Here is a 21,621-nt window from a genome sequence, read left to right as displayed (position 1 = left end):
GTATTCTCTCCTCTACAAATAAGGGACTGTTTCTCATATCTTCATGAACTTCTTTTGGAGCATTCATTAATATTTATGGACAATTTTTTTCTCATTCAGCTTCTGAGTTCCATTTTTCTTGACATTATTGTCGAAGATTTATATTTATTTTCTTGACTCTACAGTCCAGTTTTACACAACCTTCATGATATAAGATATTCCCCCTAGTGAAAAAAAAAATATATGGCGGAATTTATTATTTACATCCATCCCTCAGCTAGCACTCATGCATTAAGTGGGTGCTTGCTGAAGATGTCCAGGTACATTACAGCATGTGCGACATGATTAAGTCTATTCATGCTAAGGTATATGAATGACTCAACCAGATATGCCCGTAAAGGGTTGAGTTTTGATGTTCATATTGTTATGAACTATTCCTGAAGTCTCGACATCTTTATCATTTGTTATTCATGATCTAGCAATAATGGAAGGATCTAACTTGGGCAACCTTCTCTTATGTGGTTCTTTGTTATTGTTAGACAATTTAATTGTTCTTTGTTTTAAGTGATAACCTTTCTAAAGTGTACTGAATGAAACCACTATGAAAGCTACATGCATGTAAATGATCTCATTAGAATGGCTGCATCGATTTTGTCCTGTCCTGCATCCTGGTCAGCACTCAATTGCTCATTGTGTTTTTTGCCTTAATAGGCGTTGAAGGATGAAGTGGTCTTGGATCTTGTCAATCAGTGCTGCATCAACCAGAAGAGAATTGTAGAACTAATTAACATGATAGAGTGAGTACTATCTTGGTTATATTAACTAAAGTAGTGATGATTTACTTCAGGTTGTTGTATGTTGCCTAGAACTTGAAGCTTAAAAGGTAAATGCAATCGATGTATACTTTTACTATGAAATGTTTCATTCATATTCAAAAATATCAGTCAGCTGTATTTTTTGTGAGGCAAATCTTGCAACTGTTTTCTAATAAATCTCATGAAATTATCAAATAAATTGTGATAACTAAAACTTTTGAAGATGAAGAAGAAAAGGGAGAAAATTGTTTACCATGCAAATAAATGGAATTGTTTTGCCTTCTAGTTCTTTCTCCTCCAAGCAGCTAATTTTTTGTTTCTAAATTTTTCTGCCTTGTGACGTGCATCATATAACATCGTCTTAGTCCCTTTAAAGACAAACCTAAATAATATTTAGATGTCCAAGATATTCTGTAGCTGCATATTTGATCTTTTGCAATGAATGTTCTTTACAAGTGCTGCATAGTAAGATCTGTGGACTTTTCTCAACTTCTTTTTTCTTCAATTGAAGTTTAAATTTAGTCTGTCAAGAGAAATTCATTTTCGCAAATTTAGAAATTAATGGGTTCTGTCATTAGCTTCTATGGAGTTCTGGTTGTTAGCAGCTGATAAAATTTCCTCTCTTGTCGATGGTGACCTGAGTTAAAATTGTAGCCACAGATAAAGCTATTGGGCCTCTGCTGGCAAGGCTTTTCTTGGGTATTAATGGGGAAGTTTATTATTCTCTGGAAAGTCTTGGGATTTCAAGAAATAAAAAAATATATAAAAATAATAAGTACATTATGAAATTTAGGAGTCGTACAAATTTTATTACGAAAACATTAAAACCTTTTAAATAATTATTAAAATTTTAAAAGAAAAAAATATTTAAAAGTTCAAACACCTTTAAAATGTTTTTGAGGAAAGTATCGTGATATTTTCATGAGAATTAGATGACCGATAACTTTCTGTTTTGATTGTTTCCTTTTTATGATACTATGACTATTTTGAAAATAATGCTGATATTTCTGACTACACTTTCAAATGATGTTTGTAGATTCTCATAATGTCATGCTTTTATTGTGTAATTCAGTACACTAGCAATAGGGACTCTGTGAGTGTGTGTGATCAAACTTACGTTAGGATTTTCAAATATGAAATACTATTAATATGCTGTACCTGTAGACTGTAGTTATCAATGGAAGCCTTTTTTTGTCACTGAAAATTTCAGAAAAGCTGTCAAATCAAATAAAATGTTAACATACTTTGGTGGCAAAATTTAATCAAATGTATGAAGGATCAGTAGTTCTTTGGTTCTTAAAATACAATTGTAAAAGGACGTACAATCTAGTGTGAAGTTTCCTGTTTCTGTCTCTCTTTTCATGTGTATGTGTCTAAGAAGCATTTTATTTTATGTGATTGCAATTACAGGGATGAGGCAGTACTGAAAGAAGCTCTAACTTTGAGTGATAATCTGCAAGCTGTGCTTGCCAAATATGATGCAAAAGCATCATATTCCCCTTCACCACCTGAACAAGTGCAATCGACTCAAGAATTGCACGCTGCATCTCCAGTTCCTCAGAAAGTGGAAAAAGGATGTAAGTCTGAAGATGGTGAGATGGCTCATCTTGTTCCCAGGTTAGGCCTTACTGACAGTAATATGTTTCTTAAACTTGTGTAGCTGCAGGGGTGCTGGTTAGCCTGTCCTGAAAGCAAATGCTTTTATTTAAAATTTCTTAACCATCTGGCATGATAATGATCGCAGGAGTGAGCCGATTCCAATGGAATCCCTGACCTTAAATGTCAACCAATTTGTTGGCACCGACCATGACAAAATAGCACAAGCAGTTCATGACAGTGAAGAACTAGAATCCAGGGTCCCGGTGATAGTGCCTCACGATGAGAAGGGAATGGATGAAGCAGAAGATGGTGATGATAATGATGGTTTTTCTCAACTTGCTCGCAGGTTAGGTTCTATGAAACTATTAGCAAGTAAAACTCTAGTTTGAGTTCTTTGCTTCGTTATTTTTCATGGTTTTCTGTCTTGGCCAGGAGTTTCAATTTTTGTTATGAGTTCTGGGAGATTATCTATAATACTGAAGCATGCTGCTTGGAATTTGGTTGCAGTTATACCAGTATCTGTGTTTCTCAAGCCTCCCCTTTGGCTTTGTGCTCTTTTGTATCCAGTTGCATTTTATGCTCAAGGGTTGCTGCTTAAACTTTTATCTAATTTCCAAGTAATCAATTGTAAAACACTCCATTTATTGGGAGGGCATAATAGTCATATATTAGGGTCCTTTGTATCTGTGTCCATACTATCTAGTTGTCACCTTCTTAGCTTTTTGTGTGTGAACTAAGCTAGCTATGTGATACTGCACCACTATGGGACGAATTGAAAATGCATTAGACCAAACACCCAAGTTACTATTGGTCCACAGCTATGTCACATGGACACGGCAAATTAGCCTGCGTATCCGTGTCAACATGCGGACACGCGGATCCGGACACACGGCTGGGACACGCCAAAAAATAAAAGTTATTAATTTAATTTTTTTTTCATTTTATCATTTTTTTGTGATGCATCCAATTATTTTCATGAACAATCCTTTCAAATACTCAGCACTTTTGTGATAAAACAAACTTTCTTACGAGATTGTAAGAGTGAACTACTAATTTAATGTTTTTTTATTTTATCATTTTTTAGAATATAAAATTTGCCATGTCCGCGTATCCGAAAATTTTGAAAATTTCCGTGTCCGTACCCGTATCCCCGTACCCGTACCTGCACTCGTGTGACATAGGTCCACAGTCATTCAAGTTAATGTCAAACGCAACATTTTGACCTAGGGTCCAACATGGGAGGAAGCGTGTTCCTTAATACGAGAGAGGGAGGGGGAGGAGTGTATTTTGACATCCGTCTGTTAGGAAGGTTTGAAAGCTGTCTTATATCTAAGTTCTTAGAAAATTTTTGGGGCCCTATATATTTGTGTCTCATATTACCTAGTGTCTTTGCTAGTAGCTCTTTTTGAATCAAACTAAAGCTGGCTATGTGACAGCTCAAAGACAGACACCGGGATTGATTTCGGGCCAGGTTAGTTCTCTTCCTATGTTCAGTGGACCTATTTCTGTTCTAAGTTGAGCTTGTTGGCTCCATCTATTCCCTTTTTCAAAGTGTTGGGTTTTCAAGATACAATAGGCATGCTAGCCTGCCTTGGCTATTCTTTCCTATTCCAAGGAACCATCCAATACTTAAATTACATGATGTATTATCAGATAATGATAAAAATATTATAATATAACTAACAAGGAGCAGCCGATCCCTTCTTCCAGTACTATGTGCTCCATTTCATTCATTCCATTTGACCGATTTAAATTTTGATCAACTTGTGATTAAGAATAACTACTTATCCTATGGATCCTCACGAATTGTGTATATTTGTGCAGTTAATATACTCCTCTAGTTTCTGTTTCTGTCTATACTTGTACTGTTAAAGATACAAAAAGGGGTTTCTGAAATATTAGGAAGTTAGGGAGGATCTCTTTAAATGTTTTGTTATTTTTAGTGGACTTCTCTTGTAATTTTCCCTAACCCTAATCTCTTAATAGAGATTAGGGTCACGTAATGCATAGATAACTTTTTGCCGCCTCTCTCTCTATCTCGTAACATGGTATCAGAGCGGGTGTGGGCGTCGACAGCAGAGTGCGCTTTCCGGTGACCTTCTCCGGCGATCACCATCTTCTCCGGCGACAATCTTTCCGGCGAACAGCCAAGTGAGTTCGTTCCTTTTCTTTTTCTTTCGTCCTCTCCCTTGTCACCGCTACTCCTTATTCCCTCTTATCACCCAATAAGGAGACAGTGAGGGAATAGGGGTTGGGCGTGCCGTGAGAAGGAGGACCTGATCACGCCTATGTGGAAGGCATGATCAGATCCTCATATTGGTCGTATGAAGAGACTATTGTGGATGCAGCGTGACGTGTGACGCTGTGGTTTGTGATGATCGTAAATACAGTTTCGGTAAAGTCAAGCTGCGTGAGGTGTTGTGGATGCTTTGTGGAGTCTATGTGCTGCTTATAAATTCAGGTTTTTGAATATGATCAGATTTTTTCTATAGATCGTGGATACAAATTCAGTAAAGAAAGGCTGCGTGAGGACTGTTGCTGATCCTTAGTACAAGTTTTTGTTTGATTTCGTGGATTTCTTTGACACGTGGACAAGAAGTTTTATGAGAACTAGCTGCTGTTATAAGTGGCAGCAGTCTTCAGTCGTTGGGAGCAACAGTCTTCAGTCGTTGGGAGTTCATTCTTGTTTTTGTCATCGGCTGAACCAGATCTGAAGTGACAGTAATTTCCTAGCCCTCTTTCTTTAAACGTTTGCGTCAATCTGGTCTTCTTTATTTACTATGGCTGAAAACAGTAAATCTGAAGGGTCTACTGACTACAAGATGGCTGGGAATTCATTCTCTTATGGAACCACGATGAAACTTAATGGCTCAAATTATGAAATATGGTCTAGGGTATTCATAATGTCGGTGGCTGGTCATAGGAAGAAATATATTCTTGAGGAGGATGAACCTATTGAGAAAAAAGGAATATATGCTGCGTGGGATGAAGATAATTATATTGTTATGTCTTGGATTATGAATAGTGTGGAGTCTCATATAGCCCCAACTATTGCATATTATACCAAGGCCAAGGATATGTGGTCTTTCTTGAGAAAGACATACTCGCATGCCACTAATGTAATCAAGATCCTACAACTAGAAGAGGAGTTATGCAACATTCGACAAGGGTATCAGGACCTATCTCAATATTTTGCTACTTTGACTGCTGCATATGAACGGTTAAAGGCTCTTCCTTGTTATGCATCACACGTTGAGACTGGTATGGTGGCGAAGTTTTTATCTGGCCCATCTTCAGAATACTCTGTGGCAAAGTCTCAAATTCTAACACGTATAATAGGCTGAGTCGTTTTGCAGCCACTCTTTCTCAGACTACGCATGACATACCAGTCTCTGCACTTGTGATATCAGGAGGACGGGGCCCTAGTTCTTTTGGAGGCACTAAGGAGTGTGGTACAGGCCGTGGTGCTGGACGTGGCAGATTTCAGTGCTCTTATTGTGGCAAAATTGGTCATCTAGAGGACCGTTGTTGGGACAAACATCCTCACCTCAGGTCTAATGTTTCCTCTGGACGTGGTGGAGGTAGAATCACCACAAGCAGAGGTCCTTCTTCATCCCAGGCAACTCATTCAAAGGCAACAATATCTATGGTTGAGTCTTCTACTGATCATTCTATATCTATGTCATATTCTCATAACCTAAGTAAGGATGAATATGATCGTGTTCTTGCTCAGAGGTCTGGCTCTACATCTGCCTCTACATCTACCAATGCTGCTGTTGTAGATTCAACATTCTCTGTTGGTGCTCCTACTGCTGATCCAGGTATGACATGGATGATAGACTCGGGCGCTTCTAGACATTGTTGTAATCAACCAAAAAATTTTTCATCATTTGTCAGATTTTCTACACCACAGTATGTTAAGCTGGCTGATGGCAAGTTGTCCCCTGTTTTGGGTAGCGGTGATATTTATCTTCCACATTTAGGCACTATTACACATGTGCTATATGCACCTCAGTTTCCTGTTAATTTGATATCTGTGAAGCAGCTAGCTATCGACTTACAATGTAAAGTCATTTTTTAATCTGACTCTTGTTCTTTTCAGGACTTACCAACTGGGAAGATGATTGGTGGCGGCCATGAGCGTGAGGGCCTTTATTTTTTGTCAATCCCAGTTGATGTTGCTGCATCTTCAGTCCCTTCCAAGCCTTCTCCCTTCCAATGGCATCTCAGATTGGGTCATCCTTCCGTACCAAAACTTCGTCGCATGTTTCCAGACATTCCTACATCAGAGTCCTTCTTATTGATGCCTGCCAGTTGGGCAAGCATACACGGAGCAGCTTTCCTTCGAGTCAGAGTCCATCGAGTCAGAGTCCTTTTGATCTCATTCATGTGGATGTATGGGGTCCTAGTCGGGTTCCTTTTCGATCATGTTTTCGATATTATCTTGTTCTAGTTGATGATTTTACTAGAGTCAGTTGGGTTTTCTTGTTAAGGGAAAGATCTGAAGTCATATGTATTCTTCAAAAATTTATCAAGGAAATAAAAACTCAGTTTGGATTCATTGTCAAAAATATTCGCACTGATAATGCTCTTGAATTCAAGTCTTCCATTCTACTTCAGTTTTATGCCGACCATGGAATTCGACCTCAATATACTTGTCCACATACGTCCCAACAGAATGGTGTAGCCGAACGCAAACATCGGCAACTCCTAAACGTAGCTCGTACCCTCATGTTACATTCTCACATGCCTGCCTATTTTTGGGGTGATGCTATCCTTAGTGCGTGTTACCTCATTAATAGATTACCCTCTTCCTCCATTTAAGACCGTATTCCAATACAAATTCTATATCCAGGGCGTTCATTATTTCATTTACCTCCCAAAGTTTTTGGATGCACTTGCTTTGCACATATCCTAGGCCCGAACAAAAGCAAACTTGCTGCCCAAGCCATCAAATGTATATTTATTGGCTATTCAGCCAATCAAAAGGGATACAAATGCTTTGATCCCTTGACCAAGAAAGACATTATCAGTGCGGATGTTACCTTCTTTGAGTCTCGTCCTTATTTCCCTCCGTCAAGTCCCTCTTCATCTGAGATGCATGCACCTATACCTCTTCCTATTCCACCAGTGTCACTTGAGTCATTTCCATCATCTCAACCTAGGTCACATGAACGTTTTCTTGAGCCTCCGTTGGTTTACACTCGTCGTCTAGGTCCCTCTCTCAACCGTCCACCAGCATCGTCTCAAGAGGTAAGCTCTACTGATAAGACTAACTCAGGTTTAAGTGATGACTATTCTGCAGCAGATCTCCCTATTGCTATTCGCAAGGGCAAGCGACAGTGTACCTTACATCCTATATCTAATTCTGTCTTTACTGCTCATCTGAGTACACACTTAGTACAGTTTGATCAAGCTTTATCTCGTCATGTTATCCCATCCTCGCACCATCATGCCCTGTTAGATCCACGTTGGCGACAAGCTATGCAGGAGGAAATGGATGCTCTTCTTTCTCGGGAGACTTGGGATTTGGTAGACCCCCCAACATGCTGTGATGTGGTTGGCTCACGATGGGTATTCACCATCAAGTATCATTCTGATGGGTCAGTTGAAAGGTTCAAGGCTCGTCTTGTCGCAAAAGGGTATACTCAGACTTATGGTGTTGACTTCTTTGAGACCTTTTCGCCTGTGGCCCGGTTGGGCACTATTCGCTTGATTATCTCTCTTGCTGTCCAACGAGAGTGGCCTCTTTTTCAATTGGATGTCAAAAATGTCTTTCTGTATGGAGACCTTTCTGAGGTTGTTTATATGCAGCAACCACCTGGTTTTGAGCGACAAGGGGAGTGTTCCAAGGTATGCAAGTTAAAGAAGGCTATTTATGGACTCAAACAGAGTCCCCGTGCATGGTTCCAAAAGCTTACTGAAGTGTTATCTAAGTGTGGATTTAGCCGATCCCAGCTTGATCACTCATTGTTTATCAAGCGAGGCTCAGCAGGACTTGTGATATTGATTGTCTACGTGGATGATATTGTTCTTACAGGGGAAAATGATCAAGAGATAGCTCAAACAAAGGAGTTTTTACAGCAACACTTTGTTACGAAAGACCTTGGACAACTTCGTTATTTCTTGGTATTGAGGTGGCTCGTAGTAATAAAGGAGTTGTAGTGTCTCAAATGAAATATGCTCTTGATCTTCTACAGGAAACGGGACTATTGGGGGCTAAACCTGCCACACTTCCCATGAATCCTCGCATTCATATACATGATGATGACTCAGAGCCGTTTGACTCTAGATCTTATAGATCTCTGATAGGGAAACTGTTATATTTGACTGTCACTCATCCCGACATTAGCTTTGCTGTGAATAAGTTGAGCCAATTCATGGAAAAACCCCGAAAAGTTCACTGGGATGCAGCTCTAATGATTGTAAGATACTTGAAATCAGCCCCGGGAAAGGGGCTATGGTTCAAGAAAGGAGAATGTGTTGACATCGAGGCGTATAGTGATGCTGATTATGCTGGATCTGTAGATGATAGGAAGTCTACTACCGGTTTTTGTGTCTTTGTGGGCAGTAATCTTATTTCCTGGAGGAGCAAGAAGCAGAATGTTGTGGCTCGTTCTAGTGCTGAGTCGGAATATAGGGCTATGGCTCAAACTGTGGCTGAAATGTCGTGGGTTAGATCACTACTTGTAGAGTTGGATGTCTCAGTGAATCTCCCAATGAAGATGTATTGTGACAACAAGGCAGCTACATATATCGCTAACAATCCTGTCTTCCATGAGAGGACTAAACACATTGAAGTGGATTGCCACTATATTCGGGACTTAGTTCAAGGAGGAATTGTTAGCACTATTCATGTCTCCTCAGAAGATCAGGCAACAGATATTCTCACTAAAGCTCTTCCCATAGGCGATTTCCTGAGATGTTGTAACAAGCTGAGCATGATTGATATATATGCTCCAGCTTGAGGGGGAGTGTTAAAGATACAAAAAGGGGTTTCTGAAATATTAGGAAGTTAGGGAGGATCTCTTTAAATGTTTTGTTATTTTTAGTGGACTTCTCTTGTAATTTTCCCTAACCCTAATCTCTTAATAGAGATTAGGGTCACGTAATGCATAGATAACTTTTTGCCGCCTCTCTCTCTATCTCGTAACATGTACTACTACAATGATGAATACTACATTGGTTGTCGAATCATTGACCAGTCAGCCAGTTGGCACGGTTGGTGGTCTGGCAACTAGAAACTGGCTTGAAGTTGCCAGGGACTAGTTGGACAACCAGTTCACTGACTCCTCAGGATCTTGTTATCATGATTTGTCATGGTCCTTTTAGGCCTTTCTTTCCAAGCATTTTAGGTTCCTTCTTGTGTTCATTATGGAAAAAGAGGATATTACCACCATTTCTTGCCCAAACCTTGCTTCTACAACTATGTTACGTGGGCCTCTATCATGGAATGCCATGATGGTGTAAAGAGGCTAAAAGAATTTTATTGGAGAAACCAGAAGGGAATGCAGTTTGATTCTTACAAGGTCACAGACTTTCAAGAAATGAAAAAGAGAAAAACTATTCATGATCATGGAAAGAAGTGGCAAGCTTGAAGAACCAATTACCATGAAGTCATTGTTAAGAAATATGATTTCTTATTGTTGTTATCTCTTAATTAGGTATTATCTTAGTTAAGAGCTAGTTTAGGATTAGTTAGGAATTAGTTTAGGATTTAGTTTATTTCTTTCTTTTCTCTTTATTTTTTATTTTTTATTTTTTTATTATTTCTGCCAAACTAGCCGTTGGCAGTTCCAACAGCTCTATTAAGAGCTGTTGGAACTAGCCCAACGGCTAGTTTAGCTCATCTCTTCTTATTCTCTCTTATAAATATCCTTGTAACAGTTTTTGTAAAGGATAAGCTGTGTTTTACAGCCTTTATATTGTTTATTGAATGAGTATTACTCTTCTTCACTTGGCCTTAGTGCCTTTTTGGTATTATATGTATTCTTTGTGACTGTTATAGTCACTTTTCACATGGTATCAGAGCCAGTGGGCTGATTCTCAAAGCTTGTTAAAGGCTGCTGCTGAGATTTTATGTTGCTGGTTTGATTGAAGAGATTCTTTGCTGGAGGATATAATTTTTTGAAGGCCTTTTTGCTGCGGTTGCTCACCAACTGTTTGGTGAAATTTCTAGAAGAGTTTTTTCTTGACTTCCTTGGAGATTATTGTTTCAAGTATTGCTCTCATGGAAGACTCCAAAGTTTCAATTGAAGGAGGAAGCTATTATGCTCCATACAAGCTTGACGGAACCAATTATACACTATGGGCAAAATGTTTGGAAATGCATATCAAAGGAAAATATTTATGGGGCTTCATAAGAGGTACGTCTATCCCTCCCACTCTCAAGTTGACCAAAATAGAAAATGGGATTGAAAAACAACTAGATGGAGTGGAAAGACAAAATGCTATGAATGAATATTACAAAAAATTAGACGATTGGGAAGCTAAAAATTCTAGGATTAAAGAATGGATTTATGGAAGTATTGAACCTAGAATTGCCCAAAATCCTATGTATTATAAAAAGGCTAGTGAAGTTTGGGAATATCTTAAGGGAATGTTCACCCAAAAAGATATGGCCCGAAAGTATCTTTTGATTCAAAAGGCCCAAAGTATCAAGCAAGGAGAGAAAAATGTTAGAGAATTTTTCATGGAAATCTCTAGTGTATGGAATGAGTTAGATCAACTAAGTCCCGAACTAGGGTTGGACTGCAAATGCCATGAGATTAGAAGAAATGAAATAGATGAATTTCGGTTTTTTCAATTCCTTCAAGGGCTACGGCCCGAATTTGAACAAATAAGGTCAGCCCTTCTTTCTTCATCCTCTCCTCCACTCATTCATGAACTTCTTACAAAGCTAAGTGGAGAGGAAACTAGAATGAAACTATCCAAAGAAATGGATAAAGATAGTGTTCTTGTCTCAAAACAAGAAGAAGAAAGAGCCTTAGCCGCCTCTAGACCTGGAAACAACATCAAGTCTTTTAGACCTCCTCACTTTAAGAATCAAATTAGAGGAGAATATAAAGTTATTTGCCACTTTTGTCATGAACCGGGTCACATAAGACCTAGTTGCCCAAAGTTGAACAACAATGAAGGACAATCGCAGAATCTTGGAGGAAATTTTCTCAAAGGAGGAACTTCATATCCACAAGGAGGGCAACACAACCGGGGAATTTCATATCCTCAAGGTGGACATTACAACATTAGACAATTTGATCAAAGAAAGGCCGCAAATGTCACAAATGAAGGATGTGATCTATCATCTATATCCACAACGTTGAATCAAATCATGACAGCCCTTCAACCCATGATCAAGGAGTCAAATTCCGGAGCACTAGCAACAACGGCATCCATCTCCAACACTCCTGGTATGTTTTCTTGGCTTTTAGATTCTGGTGCATCTTTTCATGTGACACCAAATATATCATCTTTGACCAAATTTGAAAGAACAAGAAAAGAATCAAATGTTGTTACCGCCGATGGAACTTCTTTAAGTGTTAAAGGGATTGGGAATTTTGAAAAAGAATTTGGAAAACAAAAATTTTTTGTTCCAAAAGTTAGTTATGTTCCTAAACTTAATCTTAACTTACTTTCTGTGTCACAAATCTCAGATCTTGGATTTGATGTTGTTTTCTCATCAAATAAATGTTTGGTGCAGGATCACCAAACCGGGAGATTGATTGGGGAAGGTTTTAGAAAAGGGGACCTTTACTACATGGACAATTTATGCATCCCCAAAGAAAAGTTTTGTCACTATGTTGAAAATGTGGACATCAATGTTTGGCACCAAAGATTAGGTCATCCAAATGTTAGAAAATTGTCTATGATGAACCCTACCAAGAATATTTGTATTGAAAATTTTAAATGTAATGATTGTATACATGGAAAAATGAAATCTTTATCTTTTGGAGAAAGGAACTTCTTCTCTTCTTTGCCTTTTGAGCTTGTTCATTCCGATGTATGGGGACCCTCTCCTATCATGTCAAAAGGAGGGCTATCATATTATGTGATCTTTGTTGATGACTTCACTAGTTATTGTTGGATATATTTCCTAAAATATAAATCCGAAGTTTTTGAGATATTCAAAAATTTTCACATGTTAGTACAAACACAATTCAATGCTAAATTAAAAATTTTAAGGACTGATTCCGGAGGTGAATACATTTCAAATGAGTTCGAAAGATATTTGAAAAACTATAGGATAGTCCACCAAAAATCTTGTCCAAGAACACCTCAACAAAATGGACTTTCAGAAAGAAAACATAGGCACATAATTGAAACAACAAGAACCCTTCTTATTTCCAAAAATGTGCCTAAAAACTTTTGGGCTGAAACCGCACTTGCCTCTGTTTATCTTATAAACAGAATGCCTTCAAAAGTTTTACATAATACCACTCCGTTTGAAAAATTATTCAAGTATGAACCCGATTTCAATAGACTTCGTATTTTTGGATGCAAATGTTTTGTTCTTAATGACAAGGCTGATAAGCTAAGTTCAAAAGTTATTGAATGTGCTTTTATTGGTTATTCTGAAACCCAAAAAGGCTACAAATGTTATGACTCAATTAAAGACAAGATCATTGTCTCAAGGAATGTAAGGTTTTGTGAAGATGAAAGTGGCTTTAAAAATTGTGAGGAGTCACAACACAATAATGATTATTCCTTTTTATTTAAGTTCCTTTCTCAATGTGATGATGAAATGCATGATGGTGATGATAGCAACACTGGTGGTAATGATAGTAGAATGGCCAAGGATATAATCACTTATCATAGAAGAAACCGGCAACAAGAAGTTGGTGAAGAAGAACATCATGAGACCATTGATCTCCAACCAACTCAAAGTGGAGAAAACCTTAGGAGATCCACTAGAAATGTAAGACAACCCAATAGGTTTGTGTCTTATGAAACTTTTACTCCATCTCATAGAGCTAGAATTAATGTCATTCACTCTCACTTTGAACCTTCTACTTTTAATGAAGCATCCAAATATATTGAGTGGAAGAATGCCATGTTAGAAGAATTGGATGCCTTGAGAAAAGCCCAAACTTGGGAAATACAAGATTTACCTATAGGGAAAAAGACTATTGGATGCAAGTGGGTATACAAGGTGAAAACTAAAAGTGATGGATCCCTAGAAAGGTATAAATCAAGGCTTGTTGCCAAAGGTTACACTCAAGAATATGGTATTGACTATGAGGAAACATTTGCCCCTGTAGCTAGAATGACTACTGTTAGGACCCTTATTGCTTTAGCATCTGTTAAAAACTGGAATATCTATCAAATGGATGTTAAAAATGCCTTTTTAAATGGGGATCTTATGGAAGAGGTTTATATGGAAGTACCACCAGGGTTGTCTGTTCCTCAAAGGAAAGTTCTTAGACTTAAGAAGGCTCTTTATGGCCTCAAGCAAGCTCCTAAAGCTTGGTTTGACCGTTTTAATTCTGTTATTTCTGATTATGGGTTTCATTCTTGCTTAACTGACACTGCCTTGTTTGTTAAGTATACTACTGCAGGTATCATAATTCTTCTACTGTATGTTGATGATATGATCATTACAGGTAGTGATAAGGAAGGTATTAGAGAATGTAAGAAATTACTACAAGAAACTTTTGAAATGAAAGATTTAGGTTTTCTAACGTAATTCTTGGGTATTGAGGTTGCATATTCTACTAGAGGATATTTTTTGTCACAAACTAAGTTTGCTGCAGAGATCATTGCTAAATCAGGCATAACAGATGATAAGGTCACAGAAATTCCTGAAGCAGTAGGAAGCAAGATGAAGATTGATGATGGAGTTCCACTTGCCAATCCCACTCCTTACCGACAACTTGTGGGATCCTTGATGTACTTTAGCATCACTCGGCCTGACATTGCTCATGCAGTTCATACTGTGAGTCAATTTCAACATGCTCCATCAACCGTTCATATGGGAGCTGTTCTTCGTATCATCAGATATATTAAGGGAACAATAAACAAGGGAGTTTTTATGTCTTCCTCTTCCTCCTTGAACTTGATTGCTTATACTGATGCTGATTGGGGAGGAGATCCTAATGATAGACACTCAACTACTGGATTTTGTGTTTTTCTAGGAGAATCACTCATCTCATGGAAATGCAAAAAGCAACAGAAAGTCTCACTATCCTCTACTGAAGCTGAATATCGAGCCATGGCTTCTACAACTATGGAAATTGTCTGGCTTCGCCAAATGCTCCTTGATATGGGAATAAAGATAGAAGAACCCACTGATTTATGCTGCGACAACAAAAGTTCTATCTACATTGCCAAGAATCAAACATTCCATGAACGAACAAAGCATATAGAAATGGACTGTCACTATGTTCGTGAAGAATTTTTGAAGAAGACTATCAAACTTCCATATGTCTCCTCCGAGTTCCAGCTGGCTGATTTCTTCACAAAGCCTCTATGTTCTCCCAGATTCAACTTTCTTTTAGATAAACTTTCGGTGATAGCACCGTAAGTTTAAGGGGGGGTGTTAAGAAATATGATTTCTTATTGTTGTTATCTCTTAATTAGGTATTATCTTAGTTAAGAGCTAGTTTAGGATTAGTTAGGAATTAGTTTATTTCTTTCTTTTCTCTTTATTTTTTATTTTTTATTTTTTTATTATTTCTGCCAAACTAGCCGTTGGCAGTTCCAACAGCTCTATTAAGAGCTGTTGGAACTAGCCCAACGGCTAGTTTAGCTCATCTCTTCTTATTCTCTCTTATAAATATCCTTGTAACCAATGTTATAAAAGGCGTAGCGTATCGCGTATCGGTCGGGCCGACCTATACGCCGTATCGTAACGTATCGTAAACGTAGCGTAACGTATCGTAAAATTAATTTTTTAATTTTAAAAAATATTTAAAAATCAGAAAAAATAGACAAAAATTCTCAGAAATCTGAAAACAATGAACAAAAAATCAGAAATCAAGAAAAATAAAAAATGTATTCAAATATAAAAAAGATCATCATACATAAGGAACATTCATGTGTATACTATCAACAACACATTCAAAAATAAGAAATCAAATATTCAAATTAACATAATAAGCATCTATCACAATTTTAAACTTGAAAATTTTATAAAATTTGAGGACTGAGAGTCTTAAGTCTTGGAGTTTTAGGACTTAGATTACATCAGAATTTTATAAGTTCAAACATACAGTTATCATATTTCATGATTCAACGATGATATCTCCCAAATCGATGAATCATCGGTTAATTTTTATGAAAATATGCAAAACTTCTCCCTCCTATGTCTATTGGAGTCTTTAAATACAAGAAGAGAGAGAGGAAGGAGTGTTTAAACTTTTAAAAAATAAAGAATTTTATGTTTTCTCTCGTATCGTACGATACGGGGGTGTATCGCCCGTATCGTACGATACAGGCCCCGTATCGTACGATACGGCCGATACGGGTACGATACGCACGCGTATCGTGTATTGAACATGTATCGTATAGGTTTCTTCAACCTATACGATACGTACGCGTGCGTATCGTACGATACGGATAACATTGCTTGTAACAGTCTTTGTAAAGGATAAGCTGTGTTTTACAGCCTTTATATTGTTTATTGAATGAGTATTACTCTTCTTCACTTGGCCTTAGTGTCTTTTTGGTATTATATGTATTCTTTGTGACTGTTATAGTCACTTTTCACAGTCATGTGATTTTTAAATGGAGTTGACCACAAGTGCAAAATTTGCTGAGCTCATGGGTTTATCTTAAAGACAGTCATACCATAAAGGATGTTGCTTATAAATGTAATCTTCAAGAAAGAATGATGAATATGCACAAGGAGATAAAACTACTAAGAAATATCTTGGATTTCTCACCCAACTTTGATATGAATTTGTTCTTTGTGGACTAAATTGGCATGACCTTTCCAATAGTGCTCTTTGCCATCAACAATTGGAAGATGAAAAATCTTACAAAGTTATGATAATTCTTGCATCCGAATTTGTTGGGCTTTGGACATCTGTCCTTCAAAGGGAGCATGTTCTTTCAATGCAAGAGGCTCTCGCAGGCTCTCTATGGAGGAGAATAGCATCTGTAATCTTAAAGCCAAGAATGATAGTATCGTTGTAGCTACCACAAGACTTGGTTTAAATGTTACAACATATAAACCTTCTCACTTTAGACAATATTATGATTGATCAAACAGAATTACTTAGGGTCATTGTGGAGAAGTGAGAAATATGAAGCCAAAATGTCCTAAACTTAAAGAAGAAGAACTTTTCAAAGAAGAGAGAGTCACTGTTTGCAGAATCTCATGAGGTTGCGAAAGAAAAATCAGCAAAAATTGGATCCATGTCCCTTGGCAACTCATGGAGGCTCTTTAACCTCTCATAAGGGGCAACTAATCCATACCAAAAGATGCCATTCTATTTCTCCACTAGGTATGATTATCCTATCTTGTTTTTATTTCAATGGTTATTGGCACACTTCTTAAAATTAGAAGGGATGTAGTTTTACGGACTTTGAAAAGTACAAGTCTTGTAAAATTCTTAATATTATGTGCATTGCAGAATTGAACTTTAATTGGTTATCTGTTGCCCAAATTACTATCATGGGTATAATATTTTTTCCATCAAAGCTTTGTGTTTCACCAATTAAGGAAGGTTCTAGAAGAGGTTATCTTTATTACAAGTACTTTTTTGGACCTCTCAAAGTCTTCATCTTGTAAACTGACCAAAAAAGTCATTTGAATGTTTGGCATCAAAAATTAGAAAATTTTAGCATTGGAACTTGGGAGGCCTTGTATTCCTGTATTTATTTCTTGAAAGAATTCTGCAGTAACAGTGTTACTTGTAAAGATTGTATCATGGAGAAAATGAAAATGTTTTTCCAGCTAGAACTTTTTGTGTTAAAAAGCCCTTTGGATCATGAATTCTGATGTTTCAAGTCCTGCTCTTCTAGTACCTAAAGTAGGATATTCGTATTATGTAATATTTATTGATGATTTTTCTATATACTCTTGGATTATTTTCTCAAACTTGAATTTAAGTGTCAAAATAGTTCATAGTATGTTAAAATCCAGCTAGACCAATATAGGGACTCTATGAACTGACTTTAGAGGAGAAAATCTGCCTAAGGAATTCAGAACATAGGAAGACAACAGAATTCGTCAATCAAAGATCGTGCACAAAAACAATGCAACAAAATGGACTTGCTGAAAGAAAGAACAAACATATACAGAAACTACTAAAACTCTACTTACTGCAAGACATTAAAACTGTATCCAGTGTGCGTTCTTAGAAGATTGAGAAACCAAAAAAGGGTATAAATGTCACCTGAAACCAAAAAATGGTACAAATGTTATGATCAGAAAACGACAGATTGTCTGTTTTAAGAAATGTCATCTTTGTTGAAAATGAAAGTGGTTTTGGAACAAGTAAAAATCCAAGAACAAGGATGAATGTGCATTCTACTCTGATCTACTTCCTTCTTGTTCACATGATGTTTTTGAGAATGATGAATTCCTTTTTGAGAGCGATGATGTCCTCACCTTAGTCCCACAAATGATTTGAATACATGTGAAACTAATAGCAGAGAAAAATGAACCATTTTTTACAATGAACTATAAGAACCCCCTCTCCTTTTAGAAAGTCCACTAGGAGCACTAGAGCTCCTCAACAATCTGTTTCTTATGAATCTTTTTCCCCTAGATAGTAATCGTGTGTTGTAGCTGTCCACTTTCACCCTAAACCTCCCTCGTATCATGAATCAAGCAACACCAACAATGGGTTGAGGCCATAAATCTTGAACTCCTTGCCCATAAGAACAATAAAAGTGAGGAATTCAATCGCTTCCTCTAGGCAAGAAAACTATTGGGTTAGATTGATTTTTAGGGTCAAAACCAAAAGTATTGTACCTTCAAAAAGTTGTAACCTAGGTTAGTTTCTAAGGGGTACTTTGGAGATGATGGGAATTGATTATTGTGAGAACTTTGCTTTTCTTGCCCAACAACTATTAAAAACCTTAACTGTCATGTATTTGGATCCTCCTTCCAGAATGATCATGCATGAGGTTAAAACCCTTTTGTTAAGGAAAACTTTATATGCGCTCAAACCTTTTCGGCTGAAAGAACACACACAAGTTTTATTGTTCTTTTGTTGCACGACAATGATATGCATATATGATTGTCATTGGAAGTGATAAAGACATTCAGTCTGATAAAAGGATTTCTTGAATACATTGGAGTGTCTAGTTTGGGTTTTTTTAACTTTCTTTCTTGAAATTGAAGTGGCTTATTCACATCACTGTTACGTTCTATCTCAGACTAAGTTTGCTTATAACATTATCGAAAGATCATGTATCTCGGACTAAGTTGCATGGGTGAGGGTATGAGTTCGGGTATGGGTACTGTGATTTAGGTATGGCCGTATGGAAACGATAATGTTAGAAAATGTGGGTAGGGGGTATGGCAAGGGGGGTGTGTGTGTGTGTATATATACACACACACACACACACACATGTATATATACAAGTTTTACTAACATTTATTTAAAAATTTAAATCCTTGTTTGTAATATATATAATATAGAAGGGGTTAGAGAAATTTTATAAAGTAAAGAATTTTAATAGTTTGAAAAGTGGGCAAAGGGTTTTGACCCTAATCCTTTATCCCCATATCTCTCTCTCCTCCTGTCGCCTTGAAGATGTACTCCTCTCTCTTTCATCATGGTGGTCCAGGTCTATGCAGGTAACTCTATCTCTCTTCTTCCTGGCTGAAAACCCTCTTTCCCTATCTCTCTCTCTCTCTCTCTCTCTCTCTAAATCAGCCTCTCCCTCTCTCTCTCTCTCTCATTTTTTTGGGTCTCTGCAAGCTTAAGTTTTAGTGTTTCACAGACTATGAAGAACCAACTATCTGATATGGATATTGAAAATTGCTGGACAATCTGACTTCATATCAAGCTAATTGGAGCCGTATCATGTATTTCAATCACACTTTGCAAGGCAGCTCTAACATGTTCTTACTTGTGTTTACATGGTGAACAAGCTGCATAGTTTGAAATGTCAAGAATAATACAAATGGATGATTTTTACTTACATCATCTCCATTAGATCTAATTTTTTTTGGGGGGAAGGGATGACGGGAACCTAAATAACCAGGATCCTACACTGGTTTTTGTTTTTTTAGGATCTTCCCTTTTCTCTTGGAGATGTAAAAAAAACAACAAATCTCTTTGTCATTCATCGCTACAGTGTGTGTTGAGCTATGGCAATTACTACTGTGGACTGTGGAGAACACATAGTTAAGATTAAGAAGTCTTCTTAAAGACATGGACTTGGTCATTGAAGAGCCATTAAAACATTGCAATGCTAACAAGAGAGCTATTTAAATTGCAATCAACCATACATTCCATAAAAGTACCAAGCACATTTATAATGGATGGCACTGGTCTGCTGTCTTGATGGAAAGATGGCTGAACTATGTGGTTTACTTGATTCATAATGATATTTCATCTTTTTTACTTTTATCACTTGAAATATTCTGGTTTTCAGACTTCTTGACTAATTTTTAGTCAACTAACTTGGACTGACTCAGACTGAATGGTCTTCTTTAGGTGTCTTATCTGACACATGTCCAGTTCTGGATTTTTGACAACTTAGTATGCTACCAACAATATATAGCTGTTTTGACGTTATCTACTTTGCACCTACCCTTGAGTATATGTTTCAGTAGGAATGTCACTGGTAGACTGACGTGATAATACATTACATGTTCAGTCTTGAAGTTGGGATTGGTGACTTACACATTTAAAGACTTTGAAACTAGACATTCCCAAAATAGGTACTCCTGTGCTTGGTTACTTTGATATTTTGGCTGTTTAGGCTTGCTTCTCCTTTTAGAGAGGGCTGCTGCCTCTTGGCGGTGTTGAAAAGGATAAACTGCCTTGGTTGATATCTTTGTTCCAAAATGTTACTGGAATTGGGTGCGGAAGATTGGAATATGTATTATTAAGTTGGAAATACACCAAAGGAGAAACGGGAAACTGGTGTTTTGAATTGTTTTTAGACAGATATACTGTTTTTGAAATTGTTCTAAGGTGAGAATGTTGATGTTTTTTTGTTTTTTACTTTGCCGTACTGAAGCTAAGCATTTATGCAGATAAGATTGTACTCCTGTCATATGTTTCTTATGAAAATGTGAAATTTTCAGGCATTCCATGGCACAAAGTACCCCATATAGAAGTGACAAGGCAGCAAGTAGTCAAGCTTCATTGGCCCATATAAGTTCACAAATATCAGCTAGTGCTGGAACCATGGAGTTGGTGGTTGTTGAACAGCCTCCACTGAGCAGAAACTGTCATGGTAGAAATATTGATCCAGTTGACTACGCAAGAAGCAGGTGTGAGTTGCATATGCAAGCAACTCCAGTTTGTGAGCAGAAACCAGACTATACTGCAACTGAAGTGCTGCAACATTATTTACCAGAGCAGTTGCAAATGCATTCTTGGAAGTTGCCTAGTAATAATCATATGGTGCTTTGGGCACGGGATGATCTACCACAGAGTGCTTCCTTCTCGGGTGTGTCTGACGGTCGACCACCACAAAATTTGTTCTCACAGGCATCACTTTCAAATCCATTTGCCTATCCACCTCCCCCATGGGAATTGAAAGAAAAAAGTTTCATACCAATGCTTGTTCCTTCTCAGCCACTCTACTGGAACAGAGTCCCTCCATATTATGCAGAAGACAAGTTGCAGGAATCACACAATGATGTGAGCTCAGAAGACACAGTGTTGGCCCTTCAATCTTTGTCACAAGAGGTGGATGCGGCATTCCAACAAAAGACAGAATCATCACATGCATCAAACCAATCATCAGCTTGTAATGGTGCATGTATTAATCAAACTTCTTCTTGAGTTCATGCATTATTTGTTGGTTTCATAGCGTTTACTGTATAGATTTTGTTCTGCATGCTAGCCTTTGGATTAGATTGTATCCCGTTAGATGTTCCTGCAGATTTGCGAGTCATACTTGAAACTTTTGTCATAGTTTTTGTTATATTGATGTTTTGTAAATATTTGTAACATGGATAAGATTTGTATTTACAAAGCGAAGTTTTGTCCCAACAGGACTCTCTCTCGCAGTATGATAATTTTGCCATAGTTTTTGTCATGTTGATGTTTTGTAACATGGATAAGACTTGTATTTACAAAGCAAAGTTTCATCC

General features: G+C 37.4%; 1 protein-coding gene across 5 annotated transcripts in view; it reads left to right on the top strand.

Moving 5' to 3' along the window:
* The window catches only part of LOC116260362 (TOM1-like protein 6), a 45,405-nt gene extending 23,784 nt beyond the window's left edge, over nt 1-21,621 (top strand). For 2 of the 5 annotated variants that reach the window (XM_031638655.2, XM_031638656.2), the window contains exons 7-10: nt 691-776; nt 2,205-2,411; nt 2,539-2,739; nt 20,605-21,621. In XM_031638655.2, coding sequence (XP_031494515.1) covers nt 691-776; nt 2,205-2,411; nt 2,539-2,739; nt 20,605-21,310 — 1,200 coding nt within the window. In that variant the 3' untranslated portion in view covers nt 21,311-21,621. The other 3 variants (XR_007574166.1, XM_050079380.1, XM_031638657.2) reach the window with 3 other exon arrangements.

This window comes from Nymphaea colorata, chromosome 9 (genome assembly GCF_008831285.2).
Source record: "Nymphaea colorata isolate Beijing-Zhang1983 chromosome 9, ASM883128v2, whole genome shotgun sequence".
Taxonomy (NCBI): Eukaryota; Viridiplantae; Streptophyta; class Magnoliopsida; order Nymphaeales; family Nymphaeaceae; genus Nymphaea; species Nymphaea colorata.
This window is presented reverse-complemented; position numbering and strand designations above follow the sequence as displayed.